Below are 20,294 nucleotides of genomic sequence, written 5' to 3' on the forward strand. Positions count from 1 at the left end.
GAGCTGAGGTAAAGTGAAAGCTGAGCTGTGATTGGTTGCTGTGGGAAAATCAATCCACTTTTTCTCTCAGACAGTTTGATAAATCAGGGCCAATGTGTAAACCAGTGTTTCCCAACCAGGGTGCCTCCAGCTGTTGCAAAACTCCAACTCTCAGCATGCCCGGACAGCCAAAGGCTGTCCGGGCATGCTGGGAGTTGGAGTTTTGCAACAGCTGGAGGCACCCTGGTTGGGAAACACTGGTGTGAACACAGCCCAAGCATGCTATTACGCATGCCTTCGGGGCACTTGCATTACTATTCTGCAACTAGAAGCAGTTGTTAGATCAAGGTGCAGCCCAGCACCTCATTGGGTCATTTTTTCAATGGGATTCTGCTGCACTGTACTGTAGAGGAACTTCCTAGGCAGATCTGGATTCCGCCCAGAACTGCACTGTAGTCAGTGAGATATCCCCCTGAGAATTTCTGTAGTGTGAATGAGCCCTTAGTGTAGCATGATTAAATTTGGCGCTAAATCTGAAGCAAAATTTGCAGGTAACACTTGTGGACTTAAAGGGGTGCTCCACTGGAAAACATTTTTTATTAAATCAACTGGTGCCAGAAAGTTAAACTGATTTGTATATTTCTTATATATAAAAATCTTTATCCTTCCAGTACTTAGCAGCTGCTGTATGCTCCACAGGAAGTTATTTTCTTTTTGAATTTCCTTTCTGTCTGACCACAGTGCCCTCTGCTGTCACCTCTGTCCTGAACTGTGCAGAGCAGGATAGGTTTTCTGGACAGTTCCTAAAATGGGCAGAGGTGTCAGCAGAGAGCACTGTGGTCAGACAGAAAAGGAATTCAAAAAGAGAAGAACTTCCTGTGCAGCATACAGCAGCTAAGTCCTGGAAGGATTAAGATTATTTAATAAAAGTAATTTACAAACCTGGTTAACTTTCTGGCACCAGTTGATTTAAAAGAAAATGTTTTCCAGTGGAGTACCCCTTTAAAAGCAGATATCACTAAATTTTGTCGTGAGATCTGCAACAGAAAAATTCCGCCACATCTGGACTCTCCCTTAGGCCATGTTGACACCGCAAAAAAAACTGCGGGATGTCCACCCAAAAAATACAGGCAGAAATTCCGCAAATAGTGAACACTGGTAGGAACATGCGAAATGCAGCCTCTCTATGGATGACAATGCATTTCCGAATGTATACTGCCAAAAACAGAACACTGAAAACAGAACTCCCGAGGTGGAAACATCTGCCTAGAAATCTCGCTGAGTGCATGCTGCGGCAGAATCCCATTGAAAACAATGCTGCGGCAATGAAATTTCTGAGAGGAATTTTCCCGCCCATTTGTACTCGGAAATTCAGTTGTGTGAACATGGCCCTACAGTTAGCACTGTATAGTGAACTAAAGAAGAAATCAGCAGCTATGTAAATCCACAGACTGTTAGCAGTTAAAGGGTTACTCTGCTCCCCAGTGGCCGGAACATTGAGTTCCAAACGCTGTGTGCGGGCTTCCGTGTTCACACCCGCCCCCTCGTGACGTCACGGCCTGCCCCCTCAATGAAAGTCTATGGGAAGGGGGTGCAACGGCCGTCACATCCCCTCCCATAGACTTGCATTGAGCGGGCGGGACGTGACGTCACATGAAGGGGGCGTGACGTCAAGGGGGGCGGGCGTGAACACGGAAGCCTGCGCACAGCGTTTGGAACTCAATGTCCGGATGCTGGGTAGCGGAGTAACCCTTTAAGGGTTAAATAAGGCTTTGCGGGTCTGTGTTGGTCAGGTTCTAGGTTCATACATTTTGTATGTGAATGTGAAGCAGTGCTTCTCAACCACGGTGCCTCCAGCTGTTGCAAAACTACAACCCCCAGCATGCCCAGACAGCCTTCGGCTGTCTGGGTATGCTGGGAGTTGTAGTTTTGCAACAGCTGGAGGCACCCTGGTTGGGAAACACTGATGTGAAGAAATGCTAATCAGCTCATTAACTAAGAGGGATTATTAATCCATTTATCAGTATATACCGTGTACACTCCAGGTTACTGATCCAGGCTTTTTCAGACTTGCTTAGTTACGGTTTAGCTGCAGGATTTCACGTAACCACTGTTTATAGCATTGAGGTTTATACAAAGCTGAATATCAGCAAATAAGAGCCGACCGGCAGTGGCTTTTATAGAGAGCAGCGGCATAATCCCTGACGTGACATGACAAGTTCCTAGACATATGTGGAGCAGTGTTTCTCAACCAGTGTGCCTCCAGCTGTTGCAAAACTACAACTCCTAGCATGCCCAGACAGCCTTTTATGTGGTCTTTTTGAAAGGTTCATGGGGTTCTATAGGATGGAGTTAGGATAGAGCAGGAAGGGGCAAGAAGGGAGGAGTGACCTCTTCATAGGCTGTCTGCTAAAAGGGGTACTCCTACCTCATAAAGTGTTGGCATAGGGGAGGGGTGATGTATCCAAACCTGTGCAGAGGAAAAGTTGCCCATAGCAACCAATCAGATTGCTTCTTTTATTTCACAGAGGACCTTTTAAAAATAAAAGAAACAACCTGATTGGTTTCTATGGGCAACTGGTCAACTTTTCCCAGAAAGGTCAGACATTCTGGGACCTCTTTTAATCCTGAGTAAGGAGTCAGGACATTGCCTTCACGGTCTTCACTTCCACAGTGCACAGTTCTACATCTTCAGCACAGCTCCATTCAAGTGAATAGGTGCAGTCCCCTGTGCATCTGGGAAGAGGACTTAGCTCTGGATCAGGGACTATATATTAAAAAAAAAACATCTTTACCTGTCACCGGTCCCCCACAGCTCCCCTTTTCCTGTGTTAAAGGGGTATTCCAGGCAAAAAGTTTTTTTTTATATATCAACTGGCTCCGGAAAGTTAAACAGATTTGTAAATTAGAGACTGTGTGTGCAGCTCACAACCTGGGATATTCGAGGTTAATGTGGATAAAAATCGGTCCCCACCGATCAAATAATGAAAAATCAAGTATGCAAATTTAACCACACCTCAAGGATATCACCCTACTGGGTACACAATGAATAAAAAATGAGACAGATGGTTTCTGAAAAAATGAAAATTTTAATAAAAAACAGAAATATCAATATAAAATAGTAGTTAAAAGATCAGAGCATTAGTAATAATAAACTGTCACTGGGCCCTAATGACAGATAGATGTTGAAGCAACTACCTAAAGAATTCTAGAATAGTCCATGGATATTGCTCCGAATTGGACTGTTAGTCCGGCAAAAAAAAAAAAATAGTAGATGTTTCAAATGATGGCACAATTGTTAGAGTGGCATTAGATGGATTCGCTCACAGTTTGTATAGAATGAATGGAACAGTCTCACCCTGGCTGCTGATTCCGCACTGCGGCGGGCCAATGGAAACAAGTGCTGTATTCTCTGCGATGTTCTCGGCGTGAATGCCTTGGCAGTTGGAGGGTTCCGGCAAGGAGCTCCCTCGTAAGTGGTCGGTGGTGTCAGCAAACACCGATGTCAGTAACGGACTCACACTAGAAGCAGCAGACTTGTGGTAGGCTCAGTGAGCGAGATCAGTAGTTAGTGCAGCAGGTTATTTGGGTTGCCAACTTCCGTGCCGGCTAAAGTTCAGATGTTGTTGGTAATTAAGGTAGTGCTTGTATATCGCTCTGTTCAGATGAAACGGCCTAGACGCGTTTCAGGGTGCTCAAATTGACCCCTTCTTCAGTAGTCAAGTATAGAAAATAGTACCTATGCATCCTTTATCTACTGGATACACGTGTCCTTCATTAGGGAGACAGAGAAAAACTGTGGAATAGACTTGGAAATAAAATCTGGTTAGTGGATTTTCAATCACTACCTTTATATGGATATAAGACTTTACTCAATCTCTCTATATAACTAAATATTGGATATAACCACACAATAGATATCATAATATCTTTCTTAATAGTTGATCCTTATCAAACAAATTTTTTTCAAAAATTTTTTTGTATAGATATAAATACAAACGAAATACACACATTAAAACTGGCTCAGACATCAACAAATAAAACGCATGAGTAATCCGAGGTGTGAATAGGGGCCAAAAAATGTTATTATGAAGGTTGCAAAAGTGGTATATGAATAGGAAAACAATTGTAGTTGTGATTTGTTGAAGTTGTTGAATGATACTAGTGTCAAAATCCAGTATGATTCGAACTATGGCTGGGTTCACACTACGTTTTGTCCCATACGGGAGCGCATACGGCAGGGGGGAGCTAAAAGCTTGCGCTCCCGTATGTCACCGTATGCGCTCCCGTATGTCATTCATTTCAATGAGCCGGCCGGAGTGAAACGTTCGGTCGGCTCATTTTTGCGCCGTATGCGCTTTTACAACCGGACCTAAAACCGTGGTTGACCACAGTTTTAGGTCCGGTTGTAAAAGCGCATACGGCGCAAAAATGAGCCGACCGGACTGAACGTTTCACTCCGGTCGGCTCATTGAAATGAATGACATACGGGAGCGCATACGGTCACATACGGGAGCGCGAGGTTTTAGCTCCCCCCTGCCGTATGCGCTCCCGTATGGGACAAAACGTAGTGTGAACCCAGCCTATGATTGTGGATATTATCAGAAAAGTAACTAACACAGTGCTGACTGGGAATCTATTTAAATGTGTTGTTATGAAATAAATCTAATGTGGTTTTGAACGTAAGGAGTGATAGGAATAAAAAGAAAAAAAATTGTAATAAAGAAAAGAATAATAAAGAGGTAAATAAATGAAAATAAGATATAAATACAGAATGTGAATTGGTGTTAATCATATTGATCTGAAATGCTAAAAGTACGTGGAAATATGACACTATTTAGATCTACGGATAATGGATTCAACTGAATTTCAACAGACTCAAATCATACAAAATTATTTGTAGTAAAAGATTGTTATATACAAAAAGAAAAATATGTGAAAAAAATAAAACATAAAAAATTCTTGTTTCTTCGTATTTTTTCAAAACATTAGGTCTCTCAGATATCTGCCAATGTTTTGAAAAAATATGAAGAAACAAGAATTTCTTCGCCGCATTGCGGAACCAGCAGCCAGGGTGAGACTGTTCCATTCATTCTATACAAACTGTGAGCGAATCCATCTAATGCCACTCTAACAATTGTGCCATCATTTGAAACATCTACTATTTTTTTTTTTTTGCCGGACTAACAGTCCAATTCGGAGCAATATCCATGGACTATTCTATAATTCTTTAGGTAGTTGCTTCAACATCTATCTGTCATTAGGGCCCAGTGACAGTTTATTATTACTAATGCTCTGATCTTTTAACTACTATTTTAGATTGATATTTCTGTTTTTTATTAAAATTTTCATTTTTTCAGAAACCATCTGTCTCATTTTTTATTCATTGTGTACCCAGTAGGGTGAGATTTGTAAATTACTTCTATTAAAAAATCTTAATCCTTCCAATAGTTATTAGCTTCTGAAGTTTTCCGTCTAACTGCTCAATGATGATGTCACGTCACGGGAGCTGTGCATGATGGGAGAATATCCCTTGCATGATGGGAGAATATCCCCATAGGAGCTGGACAGCTCCCGGGACGTGAGTCATCAGAAAGCAGTTAGACAGAAAATAGCAACTCAACTTCAGAAGCTAATAACTATTGGAAGGATTAAGATTTTTTAATAGAAGTAATTTACAAATCTGTTTAACTTTCCGGAGCCAGTTGATATATATAAAAAAGTTTTTGCCTTGAATACCCCTTTAAGTCTTTTGATCTTTTCTTCCAAGATGAGCGCAGATTGCATGAGTGGCCTGCTCAGGCAGTCGCTGACCGAGGCTGCACACCGCTGCCACCAGTAATTGGCTGAGCCGGCAGGCCCTGCTCAAAGCGCTCTCTTCGGAAACAGAAAAAAAAAGATCAGTATAGCGGGAAGTGTGGGGAACCGGGGCTAGGTAATTATAGTTTTCTTTCTGACTTTCCCCCTGTCCCAGCAACCATTTAAACACTTCTGTGTAATCGTTTTAAATTTCTTTTTCTTTTTGTATCCCAATATGCTAAAACCTTTCAAGTCCATTCAATCCTGACACCCATTAGTTCCCTGTTGGCCCAGTCACCAGCCCCTCTTCTTGTTGGCACACATCTAATATTCTAACGGGATATGATCCTAGTTGTGTTTTCACAACAAGAATGAAGAGGGGCTGAGACTAAGCCACCAGGATGTTGGGATAGAGACTGAAGAATATGGAGCAGCTTGCAGTTTATTGTAATAAATGAAAGCTGCCGAAGAAAAATATTTTAAATTTTTATTTTATTTTATTTAAAATGAATTGCAGATGTTTTATTCCACATATTACTTGAAATGCTCTAAATAAAAATAAAAAATAAAAGACTTGCAAAGATGTCTGTTGCTTTTATCACTCTTACTATGACCGAATCCCTAAATTTTTTTCCCACTTTTAGCGAATACTTATTCCTATCCTTACCGTTTGGTCTGATCATCAAGACCCCCCCCATGTATTCCTGAGAGGTTTATCCTCTCTTCCCTAATACCAAAGAAGCCGCCTTGAATGTGTGGTCCTTTTCTATTTAAAGCGAAAAATATAACTTATCCCATATCCACAGCATAGGGCATAAGTAGCTGATCAGCACACTGCCGCCCCCCACAATCAACGGGACGGGACCCCGACACTCTTAGAGAGGAGCGCGTGTCATCTTCCATTCATTTCTCCCATAGGAATGAATGGAGCGCGTCCCTGCTGCAGAACACGCTCCTCACTGTCGGGTCCCGTCCACTACGATTGGCTACTTATCCCCTATCCTGTGAATAAGGGCGAAGTTATTTTTTGCCAGATATCTCCTTTTAGGTAAATTGGAAGTAAGGGAGGTAATCTAATTTAGTACCTTAATAGTTTCCTGTGTCAGGCGCACGGCTATTCCTCAATCAGAAAGGGACTGATCAGGTGGACTGCTGGAAGGAGCATTGGACATGCACCTGTTGTCTGACATTGACATATCTAACCAATATGCTACAGAGGTTTTTAGTGGCAAAACCCCCTCTGAGCTTCATACTGTAATGTAAGGGGGTGGTAAATAATAGTGAAGAATCAGTAATGCTAAACTGTCAGGTAAAAGGTCTAAAATGTTCATATTGATGGCAGACAGGCTGGGAATGGATACTTTGGTGTTTTATTGGCATATTTGGCATCATTGCTATCACTGTCATTGTGACACATGGTATTTTCTTTGAGTTATTCAGTATTTTACTTTAGATGAGTGACTGATGAATATTTTCATTAGTATAGGCTTTCTATAGCATATAAATATTGTATCTGTATAATGTGGTGATTCCTATTCTTCTCCTTATACCAGCCAGAAGAAAATCTAATTGTGTGAAAGAAGTAGAAAAGCTTCAGGAAAAGAGAGAGAGAAGACGGTTACAACAGCAAGAACTGCGAGAGAAGAGAGCTCAGGTGAGGAATGAGAGTGGCCATTACACTGTAGCTGTCATGTGTATAACCGTATGACCGGTCACATCCATGCCTCTCTATTGCCAGATAAAGCTTGCTTTTTATTCTTTCTCTTGAATATGAAAATTAGGCAGAACTGAAGCAGAGTGGATATATGGTTGTATGTATAGCTCCATGAACTGAATCTTGGCCCATGATGAATATGTCAAAAATTCTTTCCTGCTGTTCTAGAGTGACTTGCATGGATAATGCTGTATACAAGGGGGTGAGGTCTTAGGTTATATCAGGGCCTGGAACATTTGTTAAGAATCTAGGAGCAATCAGAAAAAGTTAGGAGCCTGGATGTCACACTTCATGTTATATAATCAGTCATTAGTTCTCCTCTCATCTCTCTCCGTGTCACAGTTATTACTGTCCCCTCATCTCCCTCTGTGTGTTAGTCATTACTGTCCCCTTATGCCCACCCCTGTGCCAGTTATTACTGTTCCCTTATCTCTCCCTGTGTATCAGTCATTAGTGCCGTCATCTCCCCCCAGTCATAAGTCTTTTTCGCTTAAAAATAACAAACTGTATAACTTACCTCTGCCTCCGTTCCCATGCTAATCCCCCGTTTGGCCATGCTGAACACTGGAGGTCTATGGTTGGCACAGTGTCACGTGACATCCGTAACCAATCAGCAGCCTTGTCAAGACCATTCGTTCTCCCAAGTACGGATCATCACTGCCAAGGCTTCTGATTGGCTTTGGCGTTCACCTGTCGTCTGCTGCTCCTGAAAAACTAGACCGCCAACCACAGGCAGAACAGAGAACAGTGCAGGAATGGAGGCACTGTTTTTGTTTAAGGATGGACAGGGCTGACAAAAACCTTGCCTCCATGAGTGGTGCCAGGTTTATATGATCCCTGGGTTATATACATATTAGCATGTTAAGTCATTGAAGATTGAACTATTTTTTAATGCACTTTTTTCTCATATTTTAGGAAGTTGATACCACAACCCCAAACTATGAAATTATGTGTATGATAAGAGATTTCAGAGGAAGTTTGGATTACCGGCCTTTAACTACTGCAGATGTTGTAAGTTAGAATCCCACAATGCAGCATGACTATAATTTTGTATTTTCTGTTATGCTGAAAATTTGTAATTTTGTTTACATTCTAAGGCAGTGTTTCCTAACCATTGTTCCTCCAGTTGTTGCAAAACTTCAAATCCTAGCATGCTCTGAAAGTCAGGGTGTCCTGGCATGCTGGTTGTTGTAGTTTTGCAACAGCTGTAGGCACACTGTTTCAGCAACACTAGTCTAAGGGGAGTTTTAGATGTCCTGAACCTCTCCACGCAGAACAAATCTAAATATATATATATATAGATATATCATCTGCATGCCAGGGGACTATGAATCAAGCTCAGCTTGTTTAATACCTGGTAAGTCAAGCAGTCACGCTTATGTAAACCTCATTATCCTTTTAAGGTGTCCTGATCAGTTCCGATAATGGCACCTAAAAGTGAGGCACTGGCAAGGGCCTCGCGGCCGCCTTACTCTGCACCCCGCTCATAAAGTACATCCTGTACTTTACCACTGCAGCCGCTTCCACTCCCGTACTTGTGTCAGAGCTTCTAATGCAGGCTGCGCGCGATAAGATGTAGCAAGATGGCCCACAGCAGGGCAGAAAGAAGAGAAGGCAGGGATGGCAGGCATGTTATAGGGAGCAGAATAACTGGGGAAAGAAAAATGGTCTTAATGGGGTGGGGGGACATTACAACAGAAGAGGAAGAGTTAAATTAAGGGGATAGGAGAGGTCTTTAAGGGGGAGAGGAGGACCGGTATTTAAAAGAGTAAAGCAGATGAGGGATAAGTGTCTGATTGCACAGGGTACAGGGCTCATAAATATCCAGCTTTCCCATAGAGCTACATGGAGGGGGCTTGTCGGCGGCAGCTTTGTGCGGGGGTCGACACATCTCCTTTCATGGACCTGGTGTGGAGGGATTGCTTTGTTTCTATACCCCAACCCTTGGGAAAATCCTGTGTGTGCCCCTGGTGAGCAGCACTGCATGCATCATCATTTACTTACATTCAGTGGTGCGGGCACTCAATACTTTGCCTTGCCCAAGGTGCTGTCAACCCACACTACATTGCAACATCTCGACAGTGAGGGGCTTGTGTTTGAGTTTCGCCTAAGGCCTCACGTAGTCTAGAGCCACCTCTAGTGACAGGTGCCGGGACTTTTGTGGGTCTGTTCCGGACCTCTGCTTTGCAGTGGTCCCTATCAGCTAACTAGCAATCAAATGATTGCTAATTAATGAAGTAGTAAAATCAAAAGAAAACCTATAGAAATTGGGTATCGTTGTAATCTTGCAGACCTACAGAAGATAACATGTAATTTTTTTACCGTAAAGTGCACTGTGTAAAAACAACTCCCAACCCCCCCCCCCAAAAGTTGTTTCACAACTTAAATGGGCACTGTCAGACACAAAAACTTTTGATATGTTGTAAAGCATGCAAAACCAATAGGTTTTGCAATTGCTTTAATTAGAAAAATTTCAGTATTTCATACTGAAAATGCCAGTCAAACAACTGCCTCCCCCCCTGCCTGCTTGGACACATACTAGTCCTGCTGTGTCCATGCGTCATCACCTATGTCATGGACACACTTCCTTGATTGACAGCTGTGAGCGCAGGGCTCACAGCTAGAGGAAAAATCCTCCCACTGTCAGCTTGTGTCCGGTTACTGTCAGTGAGGACAAGCTGGGAGTTGTAGTTTTGCTAATGCTAGGGGAGATGTGAGCAGACAGCATCCTGAGGGGAGGGCGGAGACCTGCACAGTGAGGCCACGCCCCCTCCCTTTGGGAGGAATTCACACTAGTGAGCTAAATTAAAATGTGTAATAAAAAAAAAAAATAAAGGTGCTAGACACATAAAAATTAGATGTACATGGTCAGGATTAGGTACTGAGTGATATATATAAAAAAAAAAAAAAAAAAATGTTTATTTGCTGGATCTGACATCAACACTTTATGATGTTATATTTTTTCTCTTTTTTTTGCAGATTGATGAGCATCGAATTTGTGTGTGTGTTAGGAAGCGTCCGCTAAATAAGAAAGGTAAGGACTAAAGTACATAGCGAATCTGTGGGTTTGATATAAAATTAGCTTCCACTGTAGCATGCCGTAGAGCCACATTAGATTTCTTCAGTGGGGTCACCCATCAATTGCTAGTAAAAAAGGGTCCTGGAGGAGTTGTCGTTCATTTTAGCTCATAAGATTAAGGCTGGGTTCACACACAGCAGTAATGTGCCTTGTGTCTAAACACTGCATGGCAAAAACCGCACACAGTTTTCTAGATTGTTTTGCTGTGTGTTTATTTCCTGTCCAATTCCACAGGTTAAACGTTAAAAACATGTTTCACATTTAAAAACATGCAAACAGAGTTTATACTTAAAAAAAAAAAAAATAAAAAAAAAAAAAAAAAAAAAAAATATATATATATATATATATATATATATATATATATATATATATATATATATATATATATATATATCGCACCTCAAAACATTTTTTCCATGCAGCACACTAGGAAAGTGAGCACCTGCGCTTTTTTTTTTATGGGGTATACAAATGACTTGCACATTTCACAGTGGGGGCACATTTCAAGAACAGTCATGGTGTAGAACAGGGTTTCCCAAACGCGGTCCTCAAGTTCCCCCAACAGGTCATGTTTTCTGGATTCCCTTAGTCTGCCACAGGTGATATAATTCTGGTCAGTGAATCGGGCATCATCACAGTTATATCACCTGTGAAAGACTAAGGAAATCCAGAAAACATGACCTGTTGGGGGGACTTGAGGACCGCGCTTGGGAAACACTGGTTTAGAATGTATTATGTGCTGTGTAAACCTATGTTAGTGGTCCACATATTGAGCCATTGGGTTGTCAATAAAAATACAATTTGGTCAGCAATGTTTGTATTTTAGAGCAATGTTTAGAGCAATGTTTCCCAACTAGGGTGCCTCCAAGCTGTCAAGTACATGGCTATTTTGCACCACCATAAAGTCTTTAACTTTAAGAGTGAGTATCAACCAGATGGTGGTCAGAGAATGACTGCCTACCCTCCGTTTATGATGGCAGGCGGATTCAGCTAGACACTCATGCTGACCTATAACATTACTTCAGTCCTGGCAGATTGCTTTGGAACATACTCTCCTGTGTAGGCCAGCACCTTAACCCATAAATGTGGAAGTATACATAGACTCTATTCGCTGCTTTATTGTAGGCTCCGTTCAGAGTCTTCTTCACATATTTCACCATATTAGACAAAGAATAGTTGGTTGTGCAGTGCTATACTTCCTAGTAACCACTTAAGGACTCAGGGTGTACCTGTATGTCCTGAGTCCCATTGCCAGGGTTTAAACTGTTCTCACGATCGGGGAGCACTTTAAACCTGGTGGGTCCCAACTGCTATCAGCAGCCAAGATCCAGGGTTAATGCTGGCAAATAGCAATCGGGCCGATGCCCGGCATTAACCCTTCAGATGCTGCGATCAAAGTTGATCGTGGCTTCTAAAATGAAAGAGCGATAATCCCAGCGGCTCAGTGGAGCTGATCGGGACTATCGTAACAAAATCAAAATGTCCCGATCAGCTAAGAGGACGGCAAGAAGGCACTTACCTGGCTCCTCGCCGTCTGATCGGTGATCTATTGCTCAGGCTGGAGCAGCACCGATAACACTGATCACTGCTGTGCTATTTTATTTTGTAAAAAATGTGAATAAGCTCCTCCCCTAATAAAACTTTGAATCACCTCCCACCCCCCCAATTTCCTATTTTTTTTAAAATGATGAAATTAAAAATAATCATGTGGTATCGCTGTGTGCGTAAATGTCCGAACTATTAAAATATAAGGGTAGCTATGGTTGATGGCGCACATGTAAAAAAATCCAAATCCAATTTAGCATTTTTGGTCAATTCAATAAGTCCCATCAAAACTAAAATGGTAGCAAGAAAAACTGCAGACCACGGTGGGAAAAAATGAGCCCTCCTATAGCTTCGTATGCGGAAAAATAAAAGTTGTAGGAGTCAGATGACAATTTTAAAAATACAAATTTCGGTGCATGTAGTTACCGTATTTATCGGCGTATAACACGCACTTTTAAAACTTAAATTTAAGGCAAAAAGTCTGCCTGCGTGTTATACGCCGATAAGTCTTCTGGTCACTGATTTAAAGCGGCCGCAGCAGCGTCTGCTTATTAAGTATTAACAGCACGGCCGCGGCCACTTTAAATCAGTGACCAGCGGTGTCTCCTCCCTGCTCTGTCACTTGTTTTCTCCCGCACTATCCACAGGTACTGGTGTGGTGGATAGTGCGGGAGACGCTGATTAAAATGAGCCCTACCTTGTCCGGATCTGCCCTACCGTTAAATCAGCGTCTCCCGCACTATCCACCAGTACCTGTGTATAGTGCGGGAGAAAACAAGTGAGTTTCACTTTTCATTTTCCCTTCCTCCCCCTCCCTCATCATTCCCCCTTTCCCTGCTTTTTATAGTTTTGTTTATTTTCCTTACCTGTCTGCGCTGCGGCGGGTCTTGTAACCGTTTGGACCTACAGAATAAAGATAATGTGTCATTGTTACCGAAAAGTGCACTGCGTAGAAACGGAAGCTCTAAAAAGTTGCAAAATGAGTTTTTTTTTTTTTTGGGGGTTTTGCCGCAGATTGTTATAAAATAAGTGATATCATTACAAAGTACAATTGGTGACGCAAAAAACAAGCCCTAATATTAGGGATCGACCGATTATCGGTATGGCCGATATTATCGGCCGATAATCACGATTTTGGGCATTATCGGTATCGGCAATTACCTTGCCGATAATGCACCGCCTCCACCGATTATCGGTATCGGCCCTAAAAAACCGATATCGGTCGATCCCTATCTTATATTGGTCTGTAGGTACAAAATTGAAAGTGTTATGATTTTCAGAAGGGGAGGAGGAAAAAACAAAAGTGCAAAAACGAGTCCTTAAGGGGTTAAAATATCAGGCACCATGACCAAACAAACCCTATTACAAGACAGTGGGGTCTACCTGGCAATGATGGTGTCAGTCACGTCATGTATTTATCGCAGCTTGAATTCAGGTTGTTTTGTTTTTGTGTCTAAGATCGAAAAGAAATATGAATTCATGCTATAGATGTGAACATGGTCTTATTGGTGTTTGCAGTGCTGACTCTAGGGCACTATAGGGGGCTTGGAGGGCATCAAATCAAGCACAGTGTTTAGATGCCGCTCATACCACCTCTAGCTTTCTCTTTTTTGGATTTATTGGGGGACACAGAAGACTGTGGGTGTATGCTGCTTCCACTAGGGGGTGTTGGCTCCTCTTGCTTATCCTATATCCTTCCTGCAGACAATGAGCTCATAAGTTTGTTACACAAGCAGGGACATGGGAAGTCGCAGGGCCGAGACAAGTTCACAAATGATAACCTTTATTATACAGCAGCCTCAGGCTTGCCTCACCCTCACTGGGTCATGATGTCATTTATGGAACAATTTTAAAGGCATTTTTTTTATTGTAAAAAATATAGGCTGTTGTGTCCTTGTATAAATTATGCATTCTTCCTGCACTGTGAAATAACACTGCTGTGTGCAAAAATATTCCTCAAGGAAGTATTGTGAATAAGTCAATGAAGTAGGTAAATAAATAGTTAAAGTGAAACTGACAGTCGGTGCACCTGCCCTAAACCTAATACACAGGGTTATAATGTGGGTGAACTAGATTACGAGTTGACATTTAAAGGGGTATTCCCGGCCAAAGACATCCTATCCCCTGTCCAAAGGATATGGGATAAGATGTCTGATCGCAGGGGGCCCGCCGCAATCTCTGTGTAGCACCCACAGTCTATGCGGGGCTGCTGCTCCATTCTCAAAATCTCTGTGTTTCCGGGACTGGAGATGTGACGTCAAGCCACGCCCCCTCGTGACGTCAAGCCACGCCCCTCGTACCGTCAAGCCACGCCCCCTCGTGACGTCAAGCCACACCCCCTTGTGACGTCATGCCACGCTCCATCCATTCCATAGAATGTGGATGCTGCATGGAGATCGGCGGGCGTCTCAGCGACGGGACCCCCGCGATCAGACATCTTATCCCCTATCCTTTGGGTATTGGATAGGATGTCTTTGTCCAGAATACCTATTTAACCCCTCTGCTCCCGCAGTTCACATGCTTTGTTTCGAGCTCTGGATTTTCTTAGCAGGATGCAGATCACAACTGCTCACAGGGCTGATAAAATTTTAGGTGCAAAGATGAAATTCTCAGTTGCTATGGCGACCTGGCGCCTGAGAATTGTCATGCCCTTTATTACTATTCCCCTTTTCTCTACCAGCCTGGCACATTTAGCACCTGATTGAACAAGGGGCACATGTTGCAGCAGGTAATGCCCAGTATTTAGTTTATTCATACATTTTCAAGAAGAATAATAGAAAAACAGCAAAGAGCTAAGATCCACAACGCATGCTTCAAAGTTGTGGAATTTTGTTGTATAAGTATTTACTAGAATTCTATAGAACAGAGATATATTAGGAGAGCTGACCGCCACACCAATACCCCCCCCCCCCCCGATCCATAACAGTTGCCCATATTTCTGACTAGTTGTCTTGTTTTTGTTGTTTATTATTCGTGTAGTATGAAGCTTAATTGTCACTTTTACTATTACAGAGAACAGTGTGAAAGACTTGGATGTCATTACAATTCCTAGTAAAGATGTGGTAATGGTACATGAACCTAAGCAAAAAGTGGACCTCACCAGATTCTTAGAAAACCAAACGTTTCGCTTTGACTATGCCTTTGATGAAACCTCACCAAATGAAATGGTCTACAGGTATGGAACTAAGCTATACAGTCACCGACATGTTTTATGTTTTAACCTCTTAAGGAAGCAGGGCGTACCTGCATGCCCGGTTCCAGTCTATAACGTGTGGTCACGCAATCATAGCGGGTCGACCCTGGCGGCCAATGATAGCAAGGACCCTGGGCTAATAGCGTGCAGCACCAATTGTTGTGCCACGCGCTATTAACTCTGTAGACGCGGCGTTCAAAGGAACAAAAATATACTCCCGGCAGCTCAGTCAGGCTGATCTGGACCATCGCAGTGAAATCACGATGTCCCGATCAGCTGGAATGATAGCAGAGGGTCCGTGTCCGATCAACGATTGATTGCTCCAAGCCTGAAATCCAATGTTAATGCATGGCAGTGATCTGTGTAGAAGATCAGTGTGTGCAGTGTTATAGCCACTAGAGGGGGCTATAACACTGCAAAAAAAAAAAGTGTGAAAAATAAGTTAATAAACATCATGTAACTCCTTCCCTAATAAAAGTAAGGATCACCCCCCTTTTCTCATTTAAAAAACAAAACTGTGTAAATAAAAATAAATATCGCCGCGTGGCGAAATGTCCGAACTGTAAAAATATATAGTTAATTAAACCACACGGTCAATGGTGTACGCGCAAAAAAATTCCAAAGTCCAAAACAGCGTATTATAAATATCAAAAAGTCCGATCAATATAAAAATGGTACCGCTAAAAACTTCAGATCATGGTGCAAAAAATGAGCCCTCATACCACCCCGTACGCGGAAAAATAAAAAAGTTATAGGGGTCAAAAAATGACAATTTTAAACATATTCATTTTCCTGCATGTAGTTATGATTTTTTCCAGAAGTATGACAAAATCAAACCAATATAAGTAGAGAATTATTTTAATCGTATGGACCTACAGAATAAAGAAAAGGTGTAATTTTTACCGAAAAATTTACTAGGTAGAAACGGAAGCCCCCAAAAGTTACAATATGTTTTGCCGTGGATTTTTTTCCCAAAATGACTGTCATTGCAAAGTAGAATTGGTGGCGCAAAACATAAGCCATAATATGGAATTTTAAGTGAAAAATTTAAAGGGTTATGATTTTAAAAGTTAAGGAGGAAAAAACGAAAGTGCAAAAATAGAAAAACCTTAAAGGGGTTATCCAGGAAAAAACTTTTTTTTTTTATAGATCAACTGGCTCCAGAAAGTTAAACAGATTTGTGAATTACTTCTAATAATTAATAATAATAATTAAAAATCTTAATCCTTTCAGTACTTATGAGCTTCTGAAGTTGAGTTGTTCTTTTCTGTCTAAGTGCTCTCTGATGACACCTGTCTCGGGAACCGCCCAGGTTTGCTATGGGGATTAGCTTCTAAACTGGGTTGTTCCCGAGACACGTGTCATCAGAGAGCACTTAGACAGAAAAGAACAACTCAACTTCAGAAGCTCATAAGTACTGAAAGGATTAAGATTTTTTAATAGAAGTAATTTACAAATCTGTTTAACTTTCTGGCACCAGTTCATTAAAAAAAAAAAAAAAGTTTTCCACCGGAGTACCCCTTTAACCCCTTAACGACGCAGGACGTATATTTACGTCCTGCGCCGGCTCCCGCGATATGAAGCGGGATCGCGCCGCGATCCCGCATCATATCGCGTGGGTCCCGGCGCTAATCAACGGCCGGGACCCGCGGCTAATACCACACATCGCCGATCGCGGCGATGTGCGGTATTAACCCTTTAGAAGCGGCGGTCAAAGCTGACCGCCGCTTCTAAAGTGAAAGTGACCCGGCTGCTCAGTCGGGCTGTTCGGGACCGCCGCGGTGAAATCGCGGCGTCCCGAACAGCTGATCGGACACCGGGAGGGCTCTTACCTGCCTCCCCGGTGTCCGATCGACGAATGACTGCTCCGTGCCTGAGATCCAGGCAGGAGCAGTCAAGCGCCGATAATGCTGATCACAGGCGTGTTAATGCACGCCAGTGCTCAGCATTAGAGATCAGTGTGTGCAGTGTTATAGGTCCCTATGGGACCTATAACACTGCAAAAAAAATGTAAAAAAAAAGTGTTAATAAAGGTCATTTAACCCCTTCCCTAATAAAAGTTTGAATCACCCCCCTTTTCCCATAAAAAAAATAAAACAGTGTAAAAAAAATAAAAAATAAACATATGTGGTATCGCCGCGTGCGTAAATGTCCGAACTATAAAAATATATCATTAATTAAGCCGTACGGTCAATGGCGTACGAGCAAAAAAATTCCAAAGTCCAAAAAAGCGTATTTTGGTCACTTTTTATATCATTAAAAAATGAATAAAAAGTGATCAAAAAGTCCGATCAAAACAAAAATCATACCGATAAAAACTTCAGATCACGGCGCAAAAAATGAGTCCTCATACCGCCCCATACATGGAAAAATAAAAAAGTTATAGGGGTCAGAAGATGACATTTTTAAACGTATAAATTTTCCTGCATGTAGTTATGATTTTTTCCAGAAGTGCGACAAAATCAAACCTATATAAGTAGGGTATCATTTTAACCGTATGGACCTACAGAATAATGATAAGGTGTAATTTTTACCGAAATATGCACTGCGTAGAAACGAAAGCCCCCAAAAGTTACAAAATGGCGTTTTTTTTTCGATTTTGTCGCACAATGATTTTTTTTTCCGTTTCGCCGTGCATTTTTGGGTAAAATGACTGTCACTGCAAAGTAGAATTGGCGACGCAAAAAATAAGCCATAATATGGATTTTTAGGTGGAAAATTGAAAGGGTTATGATTTTTAAAAGGTAAGGAGGAAAAAACGAAAGTGCAAAAACGGAAAAACCCTGAGTCCTTAAGGGGTTAAGGGGTTAAACGTTGTCCTGGCCGACACACAATAGCTGTGTTTATTATATGATCCAAGCTTCATTTGATTTCATTATTTCTTAATATCTGTGGAAAGCTGAGTAAATCCCTCATCTATAGAGTAGGATTGTGGTTTTGAGCTTGCAGTGCGCTTCCAAATCTCCACTGGCAGAACACGGTAGGTTTACACTACTGAGCTTATGCTGCTATGGGGACACGGCTCCTCTGACAATTCTATAAGTTACTGCTGGGTCTAATCTTTGGTAAAGTGAAGGCGGCAGAACTCAACACTGTGACTTCATGCCAGGTGTGTTCTGCAGGAGGAATTTGTGACCTCTTGAATCAATGTTTCCCAACCTGTGTGCCTCCAGCTGTTGCAAAACTACAACTCCCAGAATGCCCAGACAGCCAACGGCTGGGAATTGTAGTTTTTCAACAGCTGGAGGCACACTGGTTGGGAAACACTGTCTTGAATGTTGATCTTATCATCCTTTGCTTACATAACTTTATAGTGTTATACGGGGCTGCAGACAGATTATGGTTACCAACAGCAGTCCAAATAATTCCTCAGTATCTGAGGAAAGGGATTTCGGGGTTGTTATTTTAAAAGACTTTAAATAGGAAGACAATGTAATAGAGCAGCAGGAAATGCCACAGGGTGCTCTGGTGTATAGGGAGAGGTATTGGCAGTAGAGAGGGAAGTGATCATGGGTGTATAGGGAGAGGTAATCACAGTAGAGAGGGAAGTGCTCATATGTGTATAGGGAGAGGTAATCACAGTAGAGAGGGAAGTGATCATGGGTGTATAGGGAGAGGTAATCACAGTAGAGAGGGAAGTGCTCATATGTGTATAGGGAGAGGTAATCACAGTAGAGAGGGAAGTGATCATGGGTGTATAGGGAGAGGTATTAACAGTAGAGAGGGAAGTGCTCATGGGTGTATAGGGAGAGGTATTAACAGTAGAGAGGGAAGTGCTCATGGGTGTATAGGGAGAGGTAATCGCAGTAGACAGGGAAGTGCTCATGGGTGTATAGGGAGAGGTAATCACAGTAGAGAGGGAAGTGCTCATGGGTGTATAGGGAGAAGTAATCGCAGTAGAGAGGGAAGTGCTCATGGGTGTATAGGGAGAAGTAATCGCAGTAGAGAGGGAAGTGCTCATGGGTGTATAGGGAGAGGTAATCACAGTAGAGAGGGAAGTGATCATGGGTGTATAGGGAGAGGTAATCGCAGTAGACAGGGAAGTGCTCATGGGTGTATAGGGAGAGGTAATCACAGTAGAGAGGGAAGTGCTCATGGGTGTATAGGGAGAGGTATTGGCAGTAGAGAGGGAAGTGATCATGGGTTTATAGGGAGAGGTATTGGCAGTAGAGAGGGAAGTGATCATGCTGCTATACAGAGCACTGGTGAGTATTGGAGTATTCTACGTAGTATTGGAGACCGGATTTCCAGAAGGATATAGATACTCTAGAGAGAGTTCAGAGAAGAGCTACTAAACCAGTACATGGATTGCAGGATAAAACTTACCAGGAAAGGTTAAAGGACCTTAACATGTATAGCTTGGAAGAAAGAAGAGACAGAGGGGATATGATAGAGACTTTTATATTCATAAAGGGAATCAACACGGTAAAGGAGGAGAGCATATTTAAAAGAAGAAAAACTACCATAAGAGGACATAGATTTAAATTAGAGGGGCAAAGGTTTCTGCAGTAATATCAGGAAGTATTACTTTACTGAGAGAGTAGTGGATGCATGGAATAGTCTTCCTGCAGAAGTGGTCGCTGCAAATACAGTGAAGGAGTTTAAACATGTATGGGATAAGCGTAAGGCTATCCTTCATATAAGATAGGGCCAGGGACTATTCATAGGATTCAGATTATTGGGCAGACTAGATGGGCCAAATGGTTCTTATCTGCCGACACATTCTATGTTTCTATGTTTTTTCCTTAGGTTTACTGCTCGACCTCTTGTAGAAACCATCTTTGAAAGAGGAATGGCCACTTGTTTTGCATACGGACAGACTGGAAGTGGGAAAACTCATGTACGTAATAATAAGCCTCATTACTTTTTATTAAGGATCTAAAAGTGCAGCGTGTAAAGGAAGAAAGCAGGTTATGACTTGAGTGTAGATGGTGCCAGGTACATGAACACGACTCATTTAGGGTTGTCAGATTAGTATCTGATCT

At 42.1% G+C, this 20,294-nt stretch overlaps 1 protein-coding gene across 5 annotated transcripts in view; it reads left to right on the forward strand.

Annotated features, from left to right (window-relative positions):
* The window catches only part of KIF2A (kinesin family member 2A), a 102,084-nt gene that overhangs the window by 38,363 nt on the left and 43,427 nt on the right, over positions 1-20,294 (forward strand). For all 5 annotated transcript variants that reach the window (XR_008848050.1, XM_056541167.1, XM_056541181.1 and 2 more), the window contains exons 6-10: positions 7,332-7,432; positions 8,408-8,503; positions 10,472-10,526; positions 15,129-15,291; positions 20,059-20,149. Coding sequence is in view for 4 of the 5 variants with exons in the window: in XM_056541167.1 (XP_056397142.1) it covers positions 7,332-7,432; positions 8,408-8,503; positions 10,472-10,526; positions 15,129-15,291; positions 20,059-20,149 (506 nt within the window). In the remaining variant the exon portion in view is untranslated. The remainder of the gene's footprint in view (positions 1-7,331; positions 7,433-8,407; positions 8,504-10,471; positions 10,527-15,128; positions 15,292-20,058; positions 20,150-20,294) is intronic.

This window comes from Hyla sarda, chromosome 1 (genome assembly GCF_029499605.1).
Source record: "Hyla sarda isolate aHylSar1 chromosome 1, aHylSar1.hap1, whole genome shotgun sequence".
Lineage (NCBI taxonomy): Eukaryota > Metazoa > Chordata > Amphibia > Anura > Hylidae > Hyla > Hyla sarda.